Source organism: Crotalus tigris, unplaced genomic scaffold (genome assembly GCF_016545835.1).
Source record: "Crotalus tigris isolate CLP2741 ecotype Arizona unplaced genomic scaffold, ASM1654583v1 scf7180000018590.67127310178:1205815, whole genome shotgun sequence".
NCBI classification, from domain to species: domain Eukaryota; kingdom Metazoa; phylum Chordata; class Lepidosauria; order Squamata; family Viperidae; genus Crotalus; species Crotalus tigris.
The window spans coordinates 232,286-249,604 of record NW_024097092.1 but is presented as its reverse complement, the minus strand read 5'-3'; the positions used below and the strand labels follow the sequence as shown (position 1 = coordinate 249,604).

At 46.6% G+C, this 17,319-nt stretch overlaps 1 protein-coding gene across 2 annotated transcripts; it reads left to right on the top strand.

Moving 5' to 3' along the window:
• Nucleotides 1–3,235: 3,235 nt before the first annotated feature.
• LOC120313288 (neuroblastoma suppressor of tumorigenicity 1-like) lies at nt 3,236–16,220 on the top strand. Of its 2 annotated transcripts, none has more exons than XM_039355037.1 (4): nt 3,236–4,181; nt 12,204–12,392; nt 13,711–13,822; nt 14,147–16,220. In XM_039355037.1, the coding sequence occupies exons 2-4, from the start codon at nt 12,226–12,228 to the stop codon at nt 14,357–14,359; spliced, it is 492 nt and encodes a 163-aa protein (XP_039210971.1). In that variant the 5' UTR covers nt 3,236–4,181; nt 12,204–12,225; the 3' UTR covers nt 14,360–16,220. The 2 variants fall into 2 exon arrangements, with proteins under 2 accessions (XP_039210971.1, XP_039210972.1); XM_039355038.1 differs by lacking the exon at nt 3,236–4,181 and adding an exon at nt 4,227–4,453.
• Nucleotides 16,221–17,319: the final 1,099 nt, after the last annotated feature.

Genomic DNA, 17,319 nt, shown 5'->3' with positions numbered 1-17,319 from the left:
TCTGCACGGAAGAGAAAGGCGGTCGGTGGAAAACATTCCCTTTTCTCTCCCGTTTAAGTCCCCGAAGGAAGGAATGTGCGGCTCATCTGGAAACGATCACATTTCCCCTCTCCCTTCTTCCTTTAATCTCTCCTTCCCCGTGGAGATCTGAAGCCCCCAACGGGGTGCTGGATGCCCAGAGGGAAAGCAAAGCTTGTGCATGTATGTGTGTGTGTGTTTTGCTTATGGTAAGAGTGATCCATCAGCCAGCCCCCCCAGGCTCACTCGTGTGTTTGCACACTCAGCCAAACCTCTGGTTTCTGCCTTCTTCGGTACCGCGGGGACTCCGATTAGCTCCAGAGCGCTGCGAGATGGCTGGCTTGCAGGTGGCATGGGTGAACTCACCCCCCCACCCCCTCTCCATCTGCCTGGTGCACGATCCCAGAACGCTCCCTGTAGAGACTAGCTCTGATGATGTTCCCTAGTTGGGTCATGAAACGTCTGCAAGAAAACCACTAAGCTCAGAGAGCACCAAGGACCCCCACAGTCCTCCTCTCCGCAAACCCCCCTCCTAACATAAATGATGTTACCTAGTTAGGTCATGAAATGTCTGCAAGAAAGCCACCAAGCTCAGAGAGCACCCCCACAGTCCTCCTCTCCACAAATCTCAATTCTGTTCTAGCACTGATGATCTTACCTAGCTGGGTCATGAAACGTCTGCAGAAAAACCACCAAGCTCAGAGAGAACCAAGGACCCCACAATCCCCCTCCTCCTCCGCCTCCTCCCTTCCAGTACTGATAATGTTACCTAGTTGGGTCATGAAACGTCTGCAAGAAAGCAACCAAGAGCCCACAATCCCCCTTCTCCTCCTCCTCCGCCTCCTCCTCCCTTCTAGCACTGATGATGTTACCTACTTGGGTCATGAAACGTCTGCAGGAAAACCACCAAGCTTAGAGAGAACCAAGGACCCCATAATCCTCTTCCTCCTCTCCACAAACCCCAATTCTCTTCTAGCACTGATGATGTTACCTAGTTGGGTCGTGAAATGTCTGCAAGAAAGCAACCAAGCCCAGAGAGCACCAAGGACCCCACAATCCCCCCCTCCTCCTCCTCCCTTCTAGCACTGATGATGTTCCCTAGCTGGGTCTTGAAACGTCTGCAGGAAAACCACCAAGCTCAGAGAACACCAGGAACCCCCCAGTTCAGCCCTGAGCTGCAAATATTCCCCTTTAATTAGCTCCCTGCAGGCCGCAATGGAGGGTCCATAAAAGCAGCCGTTCCTCCCGGCTGTTTCCCAGCCTCTAAAGCTGGCCCAGTACAGGTTGTCCTCGGCTTAACACCAGCTCATTTACTGACCGAAGTGAGAAGGCACTGGAAAAAAAGTGACGGATGACCGTTGAGTGGCCATTGCAGCACACACACCCCGTCCCACGATCGAAATCCAGACGCTTGGCAGCTGACTTTATGATGTCCCCAGGGTCGCGTGATCCCCTTTTGCCCACTTCCTGGCAAGCCAAATCAGAGGGGAAATCCTTTTTGCTGAACAACAAAATTAACTGCAGGGATTCACTGAGCAGCCGTGGTTGTAAAACAGGGCAAAATCCGCTTAACCATTCTCTCGCTTAGCAACCAACATTTTGGGCTCCGTTGGAGTTGTAAGCCGAGGTGCTGCAGTTGGCAACCCAGGGAGGGAGGCTGTCTCCAGAGAGGTTCCAATTGGACCAGTTATGGTTTCTGGCCCTTCTCTGCACAATCCCATCTCTTTTTTTTTTTAAACCTTGTGGCAGTGAGTCTCCCTGGAGAAATAACAAAAGAAATAACAGTCAGGGCAATTAACCAGTGGAACCGCTTGCCTCCAGAAATCGTGGCTGCTCCATCACTGGAGGATTTTAAGAAGAGACTGGACAGTCACTTGTCTGAGATGGTATAGGGTCTCCTGCTTGAGCAGGGGGCTGGACTAGAAGACCTCCAAGGTCCCTTCCAGCTCTATTCTCTTCTAAACAGGTGGTCAGAGGCTGTGGTTTACTCCACACACGGAGGAAAGCCACACAGCTCCGTGGAAACAAGGATCTGCAGGCAAAACTGCAAAATCTTTGCAAAAATCCAAGACTGCAGAGCGGAATCCCAGCAGCCAGAAACAGCGATGGAGGCCGTCTCCCAAGATGGGGAGGGAGTCGGGCCGTAAAGCAAAAGAGGCCTCGAACAGGGACTCCGACAGAGACACTCCAGAAGTAGCTGCCTGGGAAAAGGAGAGGATGCTCCTGTTAAGGATTTCATTGTTCTATCTGTAGCTCTCTTAATATTCCTATTCTATTCTATTCTGCATTCTATTCTATTCCATTCTATTCTATTCTATTCTCTATTCTATTCTATTCCATTCCATCTCTCTCTCTATTCTATTCTATTCTATTCTATTCTATTCTATTCTATTCTATTCTATTCTGCATTCTATTCTGTTCTGTTCTGGCTGAGAAATTCTGGGAACTGAAGTCCACAATTCCCTGCTATAAGGTCTCCTGCTTGAGCAAGGGGGCTGGACTAGATAATCTCCAAGTTCTCTTCAAGCTCTGTGATTCTGTTATCTGGGCTCCTTCTGTGCCAGTTTGAGAAAAGAAAAGAACTCCACAAATGACCCTTTTTCTTTTTTTAACCTTCTTTCTTTAAAATTAAAAATAATCATCAGAGCCCCCAAAAGGGGGGGAGAAAGCTGATATCCCAAGAAAGGAAGCAGCTGAGCTTTGCATTCGGGGCCTCAGGAAGCCAGACCTGCCCCCTGCCGCCCAGCTGCATTCCAAAGAACCAGCCCAGATGTTCTCCACAGCCCTTGCCAGAGTTCACACATGCCAGCCAGGCCCTTTGGGCAATCCGGGGCTGCCTAACTTCCCCGCCAAGGGCGCAGGGAGGAGGATGCAATCCGGGTGGCAGGAGGAGGGGGGGGTATCTAGCTGGGGGAGGGGGCTGCCCACCCCTCTCCCGAGCATCCAGGTGTGGGTTCGAAGCGCGGAGGGATGCTCTCCTTTCTGCCTCTCGCACCCACGCAGGTGCCTTGTCCTGTCTTGACATGTTCCCGCTCTGGCACTCAACCACGTTCCAGGAGCTGAGAAGCGAAGCTGCCAAGCCTGTGGCATCCGCCAACTCTGAGCTAGAACAGGCTTTCCCGCCTCCACGGCGCTCACCCCAACGCCCAAGTTGCCCTGCCCTCAGTTGACTCCCCCCTGGCACCGCTGGGTGCCCCCAAGAGCCAGGCACGAGGCAGGAAGCGAGCCGCCCCTTTCCATGGGTGCAGGTCTGATCAACTGCTGCCCTGTTGGGAGGTTCTGCTTAAGGGTCAAGGATGAAACTTTAGCGGCTTTCCTAGAAGGGCCAAGCACAGCCACCCATCCCCGAGACGAGATCCAACAGATCCAGTTTAGATCTCTAGGGCTGTGGGCACCGCCAGTCTCTCCCATCTTTCAGGCCTGAATCTTTGATTCCGAGTGGAAGCACCAAGGCGGACAGCCCAGCTGAGCCTGGGTGCAACACCCACAAATCAGGACACCAAGGCAATAAAGGTCGGCTGCCTCTAAATCTGGGGGTCTCAATAAGGCTGACACCCCCATCCCTCTCCAGCCTGTAGGAGAGTGCAGAATCCAGCAACTTTTAATTATTTTCCATTCTCTCTTCTCCCAAACTCGCACATCCTTGCCTCTCGGAATACAACCATTTCTACGCAAGTTGCTTTAAAAAGTCTCTCTTTTTTTTTCTCTCCTCCTCCTTCTTCTCCTGACCTGACAGGAGCCAGAGAAGCTGAAAGGAAGAGATGGAGGAGGCGGTGGTGGAGGAGGAGGAGGAGGAGGCTGACTTATAAGCAAGCGTCCTCCACTTGAGGGACGGACTAGCAGATTTAAACTCTGCCACAAGATGCTGCGGAAACTTTGGGGAAGCAGCAAATTCTGAACAGCTTCTCCCCTGGCCAGGAGCAATGCCTCTGTTTTGCTTTAAAAAACCAACTTTTTCCCTTCTGCCTCCACTGCTCCAGCCTGCAGGAGCTTTGTGATTTTTTTTTTTTTGTGTCCGTTTCTGGATCTTTTTGGACAATTTCAATGTTTGTTTGTTTTTTTCTCCTGCTGCTGGGTTTATGCTGACAAGGTTGTTCCTGGAGAGATAAAACTTACTCGGAATTGACTGAAAGTTTGGATCTCTCTGCAAATTAACACGGAAAGTAAGTTGGTTTTTGTTTTTGTTTTTGGGGGTGTTTCAGCTGCTAATTGTCTCCCCTCTTCCTCCCCACCCTTTTTGGTTTTGTCTTATAATCCTGGGATGCTTTAGCAAACGTAACTTTTCAGAGATTTTATTAGACACGGACTTACGCCTGGATTTTGAGCTGTGCTCCGGCGGACCTGATTGGATAAATCTGTTTTAATCTTAGGCTGCTGCAAGATCCTTTTGTTTGTTTGTTTGTTTTTTAAGGGATTCAAACTCCTGTTCCAAAGGGTGAGTCGATTTTTCAAATCCTTTTCAAAATAACCCATCCACCTTCAGGTTTACAAACCGCTCTGCAGGATTTCATCGCCTGAAATCTAAGCTAGGACCAGCTCCGTGCCAGAATCGATTTATAAAAGGGTCCTCTGGGAAAAAGATCTGGGTTTGTTCCCCCCCCCCCATAATCTGAAAAGGTGTTCCTTTAAAAAAAAAGAAAAAATCCTTAAGTAGAAGATGTAATTGATCTGACCACAGGCTGTCTTCATTTTTGGGTGTGTGGTAAACGCTTCAACCTGTTTGTGAATTCAGCCTCCTGTTTCCTATCGTGACTTACAGATCCATGAACACAGCTCAAGTCACACATGAGCGTTTAGCGGTTTTTACACTCCTTTACGAGCTTCCAAACTTTAAAAGGAAACAAATGTGAAATTCCACATTGTGTGCCCAAAGGGAGATGCGGCCAGGCCCCTCTTGCTTTTCAAAAATTCATCACTTACAATTTAGGTTTCTGCACAACTGCGGCCACGATACTTTCCATTTCTGTTTTGTCTCTGAAAAAAACGGTTCGGAAGGAACCAGGAAGTTTTAGTCTGTCGTCTTTGCTGTAAACATTCACACACCTTGTTTTCTCCTGGATGGTGGGTGTGTTTATTTGGGGTGTCAATCACAAACAAAGCTATCTTCAGGGATTCACCTAGAAAGGCAGGTAAAGAACAGTGACAGATGGACACACCTGGGTGGACCAGGGAACCAGGCCCCATTTATTCCAAAGGAAAAAACACGCTTCCCCCCCCCTTTCAGCTATAAATGTACTAGCAATTCCAAAAGATTGTGCTGGATGGCGGGAGGGGGGCACTAGTAATTTGCGAATTATTTCCCCCTGTGCCAGGCAGCAAAGCTCAAAGGTGCTAGTCCACAAGATAATAATAATTATTCAAGCCCCTGCCCTTTGCAAGGGGTTGTGTGAAAGGGGGGCAAACTTGTGTCTCTTTGCCACTTATCAAGACCAGATATTTTTAAAATGCTCCCTCCCACACATTTCTTTCCTCTTATCCTCCACAGCCATGGATGGTTTGAGAAATCTTAGCAAATAAATCAGTTACAGATGAGAAACAAACGTGCTGGAGGGAACCAGTCTTTGCAGCCATTAAAATATTTCCATCTGTCTTTCCTCGATCCTCTCTCTGTTTAGAACAAAAAGGAAAGAATCCATGAAAAATCCCAGTCTGGAAATGATTTTAGAAAGATCTTCTAATCTTTTCTCTTCTCTCTCTCTCTCTCTCTCTCTCTCTCTCTCTCTCCCTTATTGCTGATTAAGAATGAAAAAAAAAGGGATCTGAAATGTATTAATTTGGGCCTGGCTTTGAATGCCTAAAGGAAAAAAAATACATCTTTGAAAACAAGCAGAAGACAAACTTGTCTTCTTACTGTTAAAAAAATGAAGTTAAAACATTGCGTGCGTTAAAAAAAAAAACAATTCTGCACTCACCCAAAGGGACTTTTTAAAAGCCCTATTATTACTTCTGTTGAAAATGAACGTTTGTTTGGGCTAGAGGTTAAAAACTCCGTATTGTTCTACGGGCAATTCCAAATAATTTGTTCACCCAATTTGCTTTATTAGAGATTTACACCATTAAGACAACATCTCCCTGGAAATTCTAGGCAGCGGCTGTTATTATCCACTTAAAGAGAACCAGATCAAGTAATGCTCAGCCAGGGAACAACTTCAACGAGTTTTTTTTCCCCCCTTAAATCTGAGAAAAACACAAGTTGGACCAACCAAGCAAATGAAGCTACCAGTGAAGTCTCTTTCTTTAAAATACAGGACGGGAACCCCATTTAAAATCATCCCGTGGTTTGAAACCAATCCATAACACCTATCCCCTTTTACTTTGCTCTCCCGGCATTGGGGTGGTGACTTATTTATGGGAGGTAGACTACCCCTACATAGGAAGGTTCTACTTTTTTTGTCCTGCTTCTGTATCTGGGCTCTTAAAGGGGCAACAAAACCCAAACAAGACAGTGCTTGGTTGAAATGGGAAAGCCACAATGCTTTAAAGGGACGACAGAAGCTTTTGAGCAGATTCTTAATACTTTGAGGGAGGGGAGGGGGGGCTTCTAAAAAGTCTCCCCACCATCTCAGTTGCAAGAAGCTCTTTCTCCTCCCCTCTGATTTCTCCAACCCCCCCTTTTTTTCTGGATGAAAAAAGGCTCCAACGTCTTTTGCTTTTCCATTGAAGAAGTTTCGCTCTTTTATGATTTGGGTTTTCCAATCCGAAAACGTGTCCCATCTTGCTTCCCTCGAGAAGCCAAACCGGATCAGGCCAAGTTAGGACTTGGAGAGACAGCTGGTGGGACTATCCGATGTTCCCTGCTCCACTCCCAGGATCTGGGATAGGAAAATGGGAGGCTAAACGTGGTTTAGCTCGGTTCCTTCATCCGTTGGTCTCCCCAAAGGAAGACTTATGGGATCCTTATCAGCTCCTCTTTCTCTTCTGAAGCTAACCTTGATTGCTACTCCCCTGTGATCCTGGTTTGAGAGGAAAGAGGGCACTTTCTCCAAAGTAGCCATGATTGCCATGGAGGGTCTTAAGGACACAACGTGCAAACCAAGTTAGAAGCAAGCGCACTCTTTTCTATAAGTTTTCCTCCAAAGCTCTCAGCCTCTTTGGTGGGTTCTAGCAAACTATATTTGATCTTAGCCAAAAGACCGAGAAGCGATGAGTTCTAGCAAACAGATCTAACATCTGATGCCCCAGCGTGTCAGCAGCTTAAATCTTTTCAAGCATGCTCTTGCAGTAAAAATCCTGCAGTTCCGCGAACAGGTTAAAACTGTTTTATTCCCATGTGTTTTTGGACCCACTTAGCTAATAGTGGCTGCCCCTTTTAGTGTGGAAGAAGGGTTGTCTTTGATTTTGGTTGGCTTTTTAAAATACAGTTAAATGTAATTATGATTTTTTTTTGTTTTGTCTTGCATGATGAGATGTTGTGTGCCACACAGAGCCCTGTAAGACAGATCATACATACTAGAAATGAATACTCAAAATACATAAATTCCCTCTCCTCATTACCTATAACCGAAGGAGTGAATATCTGCTCTGTGCTTGCTGTCTTTTTACCTGCATCCTGTTTTTTGGCTTGTAATAAGACAGCTGCCAAATTGGACCCTGCATTGTCTCTATTACTGTGGGGAAAAAATCATTAATTTGGGGTAAACAGAACTTCTGTTTTCAAAGTTTATTTGTTGCCAAGACAGAGGATTTGTGTGCAGTCTTATTTGTAGGCAAAGGAGAGGTGACTTTGCTTTTAAATTTACAACTGTTCCCAATTCCTCTTTGAGTGACTCTTTCTCTTGGTTTTCTTGAAATAAAGGCTGCACCGTTCCTTTTTCAGCAGTTTAGCAGGATCCCACTTGCTATCTTTTATCTCCTTTTTCTAATAATAGAGAAAAAAAAATCATCCTGTTTGGAAACTAGAATTTTAGCACTTTTTTTTTCTCAGCTGGGCTATTCATCGAAATGTTTTCTTTTTTTTTTTTTTCCCTGAAAAAGCCAGGGATTGGGGAAGGGCAAACTATGTAGGTCAATTTTAAGAAAAGGGGGAAAAAAAGTCCTCTTTTTTTCTGCTGGCATCCGAGGCCATCATGCTCAGCCCGCTGCCCAAATGAGATAATTGCAGCTTTAAATCGCCAAGACGGAAAACAATTTGAACTCTTGATGCCAACAGCATCTCGGCAAAGATGCAGGTATTCCTGCCTGAGCAGGGGGCTGGACTAGAAGACCTCCAAGGTCCCTTCCAACTCTATTCTATTCTATTCTATTCTATTCTATTCTATTCTATTCTATTCTATTCTATTCTATTCTATGTTACTCTCTATTCTATTCTGTTCTAGTCTAGTCTAGTCTAGTCTGTTCTGTTCTATTCTATTCTATTCTATAATTCTATTCTATTCTATTCTATTCTATTCTATTCTAGTCTAGTCTAGTCTAGTCTAGTCTAGTCTAGTCTAGTCTAGTCTAGTCTAGTCTAGTCTAGTCTAGTCTAGTCTAGTCCAGTCCAGTCTAGTCTATATTCTCTTATATTCCATTCCATTCCATTCCATTCCATTCCATATTCTATTCTACTCTACTCTACTCTACTCTACTCTACTCTACTCTACTCTACTCTACTCTACTCTACTCTATACTCTACTCTACTCTCCAGCCTTACCTAGAGAAAAGCTTGGCTCTTCTCTAGCTTTGTACACTTCAGAAGATTTGTGCAAAGTCGCCAACAAATGTTGTGCCGTGGAGTGATTCATTCTTATTTCCCACCGAGCAAAAAAAAAATCAGTGCGGGTTCTGCCCAAAAGCGAAGCAAACGCTTCTATCAAAGTATTCCACTCACTCCTGGATCCCGTCTACGCTACGAAATGTTCTGTGCTGCTTTTGATTCCCTGTTGGCATCTTTAATCTTTGCCCTAATTTCGTTTTGCTTGGCAGGCCGCCCTCGCCCCCCCCACCCCCAGGAGGAGCGACCTTGCTCAGCTCCCCCGAAAGAAGGATTACGTCGTCTTCCAAAGGCAGGGAAGAGGCTAGGGAGGCCAGAGCAATAAATTAAAAAGATGTAAATGGGCTGAATGGGTTCCCCACAGGGGACTCCAGGCCGATGTATTTATTACAGCATGCATACCTTAACTAATGCATTATATGCGAGTTATTGTATAAAGGAAGACTTTGACACATGCACGCATCTGTCTGTCTACCTGTTTACCATCTTCTGTTAATGCAACTTGTTTGGCTTCCTAAAAGCAGACCGATACTGGGCGGGTGGCTGCCAGCCAATGGGATCTGCTGAGACTTCCTTAGTTTTCCTAGGATTTTTGATAGCAAGGGAATTTTCTTTCTCTTTATGTAAATTAAAATTAAAGTCTGCCTTGAGATAAGCTCAGTTCTCTGGTGAATTCACAGAGACATCCCCGTGTTTTTCTTAAAAGCATTTATCCAAGTCGTCCTGCTGGGATACTTTCTGCCAATCCTTGTTCTGCCTCAAATCCTTGCCAATTTCTTTGGGATCCACCATTCAAACCAGATTTTTTTTGTTATTATTATTATTATTATTGTTGGGATCAGTCCAATAAGGATCAGCTGAGTTTTAGGGCTTCACCATTACTCTACAAGGAGTTTGCTAGCACCTTTTCCTGGCTGAGAAAAGTTTATTAAAATACGTCTTCTTTCACAAGCCGCGTTATAAATTGCCAACTCACCTAGGCTGTCTGAAATAATTCTCAGGCCCTTCTCTGGATAAACGTAAATTGCTGGCTCTGGTTCTGGGCACTTCTCAAGCTGTTTGGCTCTGTATCCACGACTCACAGCCTTGTATAGAAGAGAGAAAACAGGGAACCATTTACAAGTGGTCCTTGACTTACAACAGTAAGTCACTCAGTGACGGTTAAAGTTGTAAAATCACTGAAAAAAGTGACTTTATATCTGTTTTTCACGCTTATGACCATTGCAATGTCCCTGCAGTCATGTGATTTACATCCAGATGCTTGGGAACTGATTCATATTTATGACCGTTGATGTGTCCCAAGGTCATGGGATCCCCTTTTGTCAAAAAAAGTCAATGGGGAAACCAGATTTGCTTAACAAACGTCTTACTAACTCATCAACTACAGTGATTCACTTAAACCGTGACGAGAAAGGTCGTAAAACGGAGCACGACGCAACTCACTTAACAAATTTCTCATTTAACAAAATATAAATTTTGGGCTCCATTGTGGTCGTAAGTTGAGGACTACGATGGCACTTAAATCAGCACCACCATTTTGTGGGTGATCTTCCCAAATAAATAACGAAACTTAAGAAATCTTGCTTAAGGCTTTTTTCCCAAACCTTTTGAAGTATTGTATTTTTGTGTACTGTCATAAAAAGAGCATTAATCATTATGGAAATAATAGCAAATAATAGCAGAGGAAGGTGGAAATATTTTACTCCACCTAAGGATAAAATGCAGATAATATCCTTGGCCAAGAAAGGTAATTTCTCTGTAATCATTAGGCAGCTTTGCATCACTTATCAACTTCCCAGAAGGAAGACTTGTTTTTGAGATGAAAAATTTAGGTCACAGTGGGAAAATGTTCACAGATCCATATTAGGTTGCTAAACAAAGGGCACGGCTGATTTTTTCCTTGGATGAGTCACCACCAAGAAATCTCAACATTATAGTTTGGGAAGTCAAACTACACAGAATAACCTAACCCTAACCTATATTTTTGCCGAGAAGATAGCATGGATATTTCCAGGAAGACAACACAAAATTTGTATTTTTCACTTTTGATTTCTTCATCTTTACTTTTTTAAAACCAAACTTTGCAAAAATCCATAAAACTGGATTATCAACTTGCCTTTCCTTACAGTGACCCCTGCTGGCCGTATTCTAAATTGCAGACCCCCGTATAAGAATTTGAATTATAGTGGATTTGACTCTGCTCTTCTAAACCCTTTCTTGGAATGATTTGTTGTGATTTCCTTATAAAATTCTTCAAGAAAAGCTACATAATACCCTTCTATTTTTTTTAAGAAAAAACCCAAAATTAATTAATTAGGGGATTGGAGGCTAAGGCATATAAGGAACGGCTGCTGGAATTGAGTCTGTCCAGTTTAATGAAGAGAAGGACGAGGGGGGACAGGATAGCAGTCTCCCAGTATCTCAGGGGCTGCCCCAAAGAAGAGGGAGTCAAGCTGTTCTCCAAAGTGCCTGAAGGCAGGACAAGAAGCAATGGGTGGAAACTCATCAAGGAGAGAAGCAACCCGGAATTAAGGAGAAATTTCCTGACAGTTAGAACAATTAATCAGTGGAACAACCTGCCTCCAGAAGCGGTGAATGCTCCCACACTGGAAGTTTTTAAGAAGAGACTGGACAGCCCTTTGTCCGAAATGGTATAGGGTTTCCTGCCTGAGCAGGGGGTTGGACTAGATGACCTCTAAGGTCCCTTCCAACTTTTTATTATTTATTTAAAAATGCAATTTTCTTTGGATTGCACCTATTTTATTCATACCGCTTTGGGAGGTGCATTTTTATCTCTAGCTAAGCTGCCTCATAGAGTGTTTGAATGATGCAGAATGTCTTCCGATGCAGAAATACAACAAGCCCATTATGGACCGCATTCTTTTTTTCTTTTTCTTTTTAACCATTCCAGTTCTCAATGAGAGGCTGAACACCCTCTCTTTAGAAATGTGGAAGGCATTTTTTAAAAAATAGAATAGTCTTGAGGTTTGGTGGATTTTTTTAAAAAAAAACACAAGTAGTTTTCAACTTACAAGTTCATTTAGTGACAAATTCAAAGTTACAACGGCACCGGAAAAAATGACTTATGACCATTTTTCACACTTACGACCGTTGCAGCATCCCCATGGGTCACATGATCAAAATTCGGACGCTGGGCAACTGACTCATATCTATGACGGTAGCAGCATCCGGGGGGGGCACGTGATCCCCTTTTGCAAACTTCTGACAAGCAAAGTCAGTGAGGAAGCCAGGTTACTAACTTAAACCGGGTTACTAACTTAACAAACTGCAGTGATTCACTTAACAACTGTGGCAAGAAAGGTCTTAAAATGGGCCTTAATAAATTTCTCACTTGGCCGCATAAATTCTGGGCTCAGCTGTGGTCGTAAGTCAAGGACTTTTTGAAACAGGCAACTGGCAGAGCACGAGATGGGGGGGGGGAGAAACCTTCTTTTTCCACCATTTCAAAAACTTCATTTCCACCCACTTCTAGGTTCCCGCTGGTGCCAGCCACGATGCTGAGGCTTCTGCTGAGCGCGTTCTTCCCCTGCCTGAGCTTAGCTGCCCCGTCTCATATTAACAAGCTCGCCCTCTTTCCGGATAAGAACGCCTGGTGCGAGGCCAAGAACATCACCCAGATTATCGGCCACGAAGGGTGCAATTCTAAATCCATCCAAAACAGGTACGGGTGTGGCTCGGCCTCGTAATCCCAGCTTTCCTTTTAGCCTGATGGCACGAAGATGCTCTCTTGGCACCGCAAAGGGACTCGGAATTGTGGGGGCTGCAACACTGGAGGCTTTTAAGAAGAGAACTGGGCTCTCATCCATCTGGAGTGGGATAGAACAGTGGTGGCGAACCTATGGCACGCGTGCCAGAGGCGGCACTCGGAGCCCTCTCTGCTGGCACGCGTGCCACTGCCGCCAGCAGCAGGTCCATCAGGTCGCCACTGCCACCCGGAGCAGGAGCCCCGCCCAGCACAAAGGAGGTGAAGCGGCCGACTAGCAAGCTGGAGTAGAGGTGGTAGAGCAGAGGTCACCAACCATTGATTGGTGGACTGGAAGAAAAAGGAGGGGGAAGCATTTTACATGCATGCATGCGCACCCGGGGCCACAAGCACGCATGCACGCACTGCAGATGGGGTGGGGCTAGTGCCTGCGTGATACTCACTAGCCCTGCCCTGTTCTTGCGTGGTGCAGCACCTTGTATCTGTACCCCGTGGCGTGGCAGCAGCTGTTTTTGCACCTTGCAGCACGGTGGTCGGCTTTTGCGCCCCGGGTTTTTGCGTGCCAGAGGCATCACTCAGAGGCGCCTCCCTGCCCCCCCCCTGAGGGCACCACAATGCTGATGCGGCCCTGGCACTTTGCAATAAATAAGTGGGTTTTGGGTTGTGGTTTGGGCACTCGGTCTCTAAAAGGTTCGCCATCACTGGTATAGAGTGTCCCAAAGATGCTTTGTTTTCCAGGAGGTGACTGGACTCCGTTGTTTTTCTTTGAAGACGTTTCGCTTTTCATCCAAGAAGCTTCCTCAGCTTTGACTGGATGGTCCTTCCATTCCCCACCCTCCAGTCAGAGCTGAGGAAGCTTCTTGGGTGAGAAGCGAAACGTCTTCAAAGAAAAACAAGAAAGTCCAGTTGCCTCCTGGAAAAGCATCTTTGGGGACAACTATGTACTGGACGACTGAGAATCTCCATACACAGTTATAGACTAGAAGACCTCTGAGGTCCCTTCCAACTTGGTTATTCTGTTCAAATTTGGACAGCGATGCCTGTTTCTGTTGGCCTTCCTTGAGAAGGATGCCCACGTTAGCCCATTGGTGCTGGTAGTTTGGTGATACCTGGAATCTTTTAAAAATCTCCCCCTCCAAAGACCCGGAGCACTTCGTTCTGTGCCGTGCCAATGCAAACTGCCTCCAAGCTGCCCGCCTGTGTGCGTCAGGCAGACCCAGGACCCCGGGTTCCAGCACAATATATTCCTAACTCCTTCTTCCTCCTCTTCCCCCAGGGCCTGCATGGGGCAGTGCTTCAGCTACAGTGTCCCCAACACGCTGCCGCAGTCCACGGAGTCCCTGGTGCATTGTGATTCCTGCATGCCCTCTGACATCCAGTGGGACATTGTGAGTCTCTGCCTTTTGTCCTGGGATAAGGGTGCAGATTGCACAAAGGGTGCCCGTTTGCAGTACACCCTTTATGGATACGCGGAGGGAGGGTGGCCAGGTATGCTAAGAAGGGTGGGAAAATCCAGCTTGGGCAGATTAAGGAGAAGGAAAAAAATCACCCCAAGTTTGCAGAGGAGAATCCGGTGCTTTTAAAGCCAGTTAGGGGCATCTAGTCTTAGGAAAGGCAGGGAACACCTTCCGAGCGCATTCCCAAGGACGGGGCTCCTTCAGACGGCTGCACAGCTCCTGATTCTGCCTCCCCTCTCCTCCTCTGTTCCCCAGGTTTCGCTGGACTGTCCCCACAATCCCATTCCTCGGGTGAAGAAGCTGGTGGAAAAAATCTTGCACTGCAACTGCCAGGCGTGTGGGGACCAGACCCCCTACCTGAAGGGCGAAGTCAGCAACCATCCCGACAACTTTCCCTCCCTCCCCCGCTTCCCTGAGGGCCAGGCTCCCGAGCCCCATCCCCACCCTCATGAGGCAGCTCAGGACTGAACTTCCACCCGAAGCCCCCACCTCCTCTATTTCTCTCCCTGCCCCCCTTCTCTCTCCTTCTCTCTCCAGCCTCCATCCTGCTCTGACGTGCAAAAGGGAAAGCAAGGCACAGAATCCAAGGAGCCCTTTTGACACCCAGGAGAGGACAGGAAGCAGGGCTTGGAAGGGGGGGGGAACGTCTGGATTTGGGGTGTGACACCATGTTGGAAGGATGAAGAAGAAAAAAGACTCACTGGAGCTGAAAGCCCCTTTCCTGCCAAGATGGAGTCACCGTCGCCAGCTTGCAGAGGGGCCCACTTCGATTCACCGGTGGAGGGTCTGCACTTCCAGATTTGGGGATGCTAAACTAGGAGGTTGCTGACAAAGAGGCTGTCTTTTTTTCCCTTTGTTCTGAGATCTTTGCCCACAAGCAGGCGGAAGAAACGTGGATTTTCTCGCCAGGTCCCATGGGAACACGGGACTTCCCCCTATACGTAAATATATATATATATATCTATACACCAGACTGAGAAGAAAACCAGTTCGGCAGTATTATGAACTTTTATCAGACTGGTGGGCTCCCTTGTTTCAACTTTCTTCCCCGTGAACACAACGAAAAGGGACCGAGAAGAAGCAGCCGCTATAACCCCAATTTAAATCCTGGGACAATCTCGCCTCTGAAGCTTCCTTCGTGGGTGGAACATCTAGAAGGCAACATTCAAGTCAGATTTGGGGTTCTTGGGGGGGTCTTGCGCCTCAGTTTCCTTCACACCAGCCAGGCAGACTGTTGGCCAAGTTGGGATAGGAGTTGTTAGCTCAGAACTTCTGGAGGACACTTGTCCAGGTCATCTACCCGTGCTTTTGGCCTTGAGCTCGTGGTGCCCAGATCATTTGCCTCCCTTTTTCTCAATCAAGATGAGGTCGAGTTGCAGCTCCCAGTACTGGTGAGCAGGACACGGTCCATACAGTGCATACGCAATCTCTTGAAAACAGCCATCTCTGCCGTGAATCTACTCGCATGTGTTGGAAAGGGGGGGGGAGGCTCTTCTGCAGCCTTTCATCCTGCTTGATCTGATACCGAAGCTGACACCGTTTGGGGACACAAGTCTATCTTTTCACACAATATCACAAGCCTTGGGGGGACAGGGCCGTGGGGTAAGGGCAGTGGTGGGATTCAAATAGGTGAACAACCAGTTCTCTGCGTGGATGCCGCTTCCGGGAGTCTGTTCCGGGCCCGGGCAACAAAAAATTAGCTACCGGTTCTGCCGAAGTGGTGCGAACCGGCTGAATCCCACCATTGGGTAAAGGCTACCGAAGCTCTTTCTCTTTGAAGGAACTGCTGGGGATGATGGTTGCTTGGATCCACGAAAGGCCAAACACGTTTTAGAAGCCGACAGTCCCCACTTACAGCAGGTTTAATTCCTGCCGTGGGTCCCCTGTGTTTGCCCTCTATTTCTCGTCTTCCAGATCAGACTTTTTCCAAGTAGCACTTGAACAAGCCAACAAGGGTGTGGAGAACATCTGGGTTTTTTGGGAAATAAGGAGGAAGAAAGGGGAATTTTCAATTATTGCTTTGGCCATTTTGAACCAAAGGAGCCAACCCCAAATAAGAATTAAATCCTTTTGCTGCTGCTGCAGGTGTCGGCATTGCTTCTGAACGAACCCTGGGCTGTGTGTGGTGTCCGAAAAGACGGTCATTACTCTCTCTCTCAATGTTTTTGTCTTAAATGTTGATCGCACAAACCTGCCCTTCTCATTCTTAAGCCAGGGAAGCTTCCGGGGCACGTAATGCACATCCATCCATGCACACCCACTGTATATTTTTACCTGTGTAGTTATTGCCACTGTCAACATCACCTTAAATAAATTAGACTGAACATTTGCAGTCCTCAACTTTTTTTTATTTATTCAGGGGATCCCACCGGGATGCAAATCTTCGCCATTCAAAAGCTTTTCAAAAAACACAGGCGGTGTTTCTGCTATGGGAAGGGAGGAAAAAAAAAGACAAAAGCTTTTTTAACAAAGCAATTTGTGGGTTTCCCTTTGGAGGCATCAGAACGAGGGCTCCAAAATGTGGTGGCTGCAACAGAGAAGTTCCACTTTAAATACCGAAGTCTCCGTTTCCCCCAAATTCACCATATTCCATAGTAACGGAAAATGGCCAGGGCCGGGATGCTGTTCACACAGACCCATGGGGGGTAAAATAGGCTGAAGGCACTTTGAAATAAAAACCAAAGTTTAAAAAAAAAAAAGAAAGATCTGCCACTCTCCCAAAATATGCACTCTGCAAAATGTGCAATTTTTCCCCCCCTTAGAAGACAGCAAAATGGTACGAGAGTCAAAATGGTCTCCTGCTCTTTGCCCGGTCCAGCCGGCTGCAGAGTGCAGAAAATCTACCCAAAGCCACTGAGATAATTGGTTCCTTGCTTCACAGGGGAAAAAGGACTATTTTTGAGACATTTGTGTGGGTGGGGAGAAAAAAAAAATCTCAGTAGTTTAGACCCTGCTGGTTAGACACCTTGTTGAATAAGGAATGCTTGTCCAAGAATTGTCTCCAAAAGGAGGGGCCACAGGTGAGCTTGGTGCCCCCCCCCGCTGAGGCTTCTGTCTCCTGCAAAGGGGTGTGTGTGTTGCAAAACAGCAGATGGAAAGGCTGCGGGTTCAGGTCTGTACAGGTAATCCTCCACTTAACGGCCACAATTGAGCCAACCATTCTGCCGCTAAGCGAGACGACAGCGGGTGAGTTTTGCCCCATCTTGCGATCTTTCTTTCCACCGTTGTTAAGTGAGTCACTGCGATTGTTAAGTTAGTAACACGGTTATGAAGTGAATCAGGCTTTCCCCATTGACTGTGCCGGTCAGAAGGTGACCCCGGGACACTGCAACCGTCATAAGTACATGCCAGGAGCCAAGCCTCTGAATTTTGGTCATATGACCCTGGGGATGCTGCAACGGTCGTAAGTGTGAAAACTGCCATCAGTC

Bases quoted from the DNA above. Each gene is read 5' to 3' on its own strand.
- LOC120313288 (XM_039355037.1), top strand. From the start codon at position 12,226: ATGCTGAGGCTTCTGCTGAGCGCGTTCTTCCCCTGCCTGAGCTTAGCT. The intron at 12,393-13,710 runs GTACGGGTGTGG...CTCTTCCCCCAG, and splicing joins TCTAAATCCATCCAAAACAG to GGCCTGCATGGGGCAGTGCT. The intron at 13,823-14,146 runs GTGAGTCTCTGC...TCTGTTCCCCAG, and splicing joins CTGACATCCAGTGGGACATT to GTTTCGCTGGACTGTCCCCA.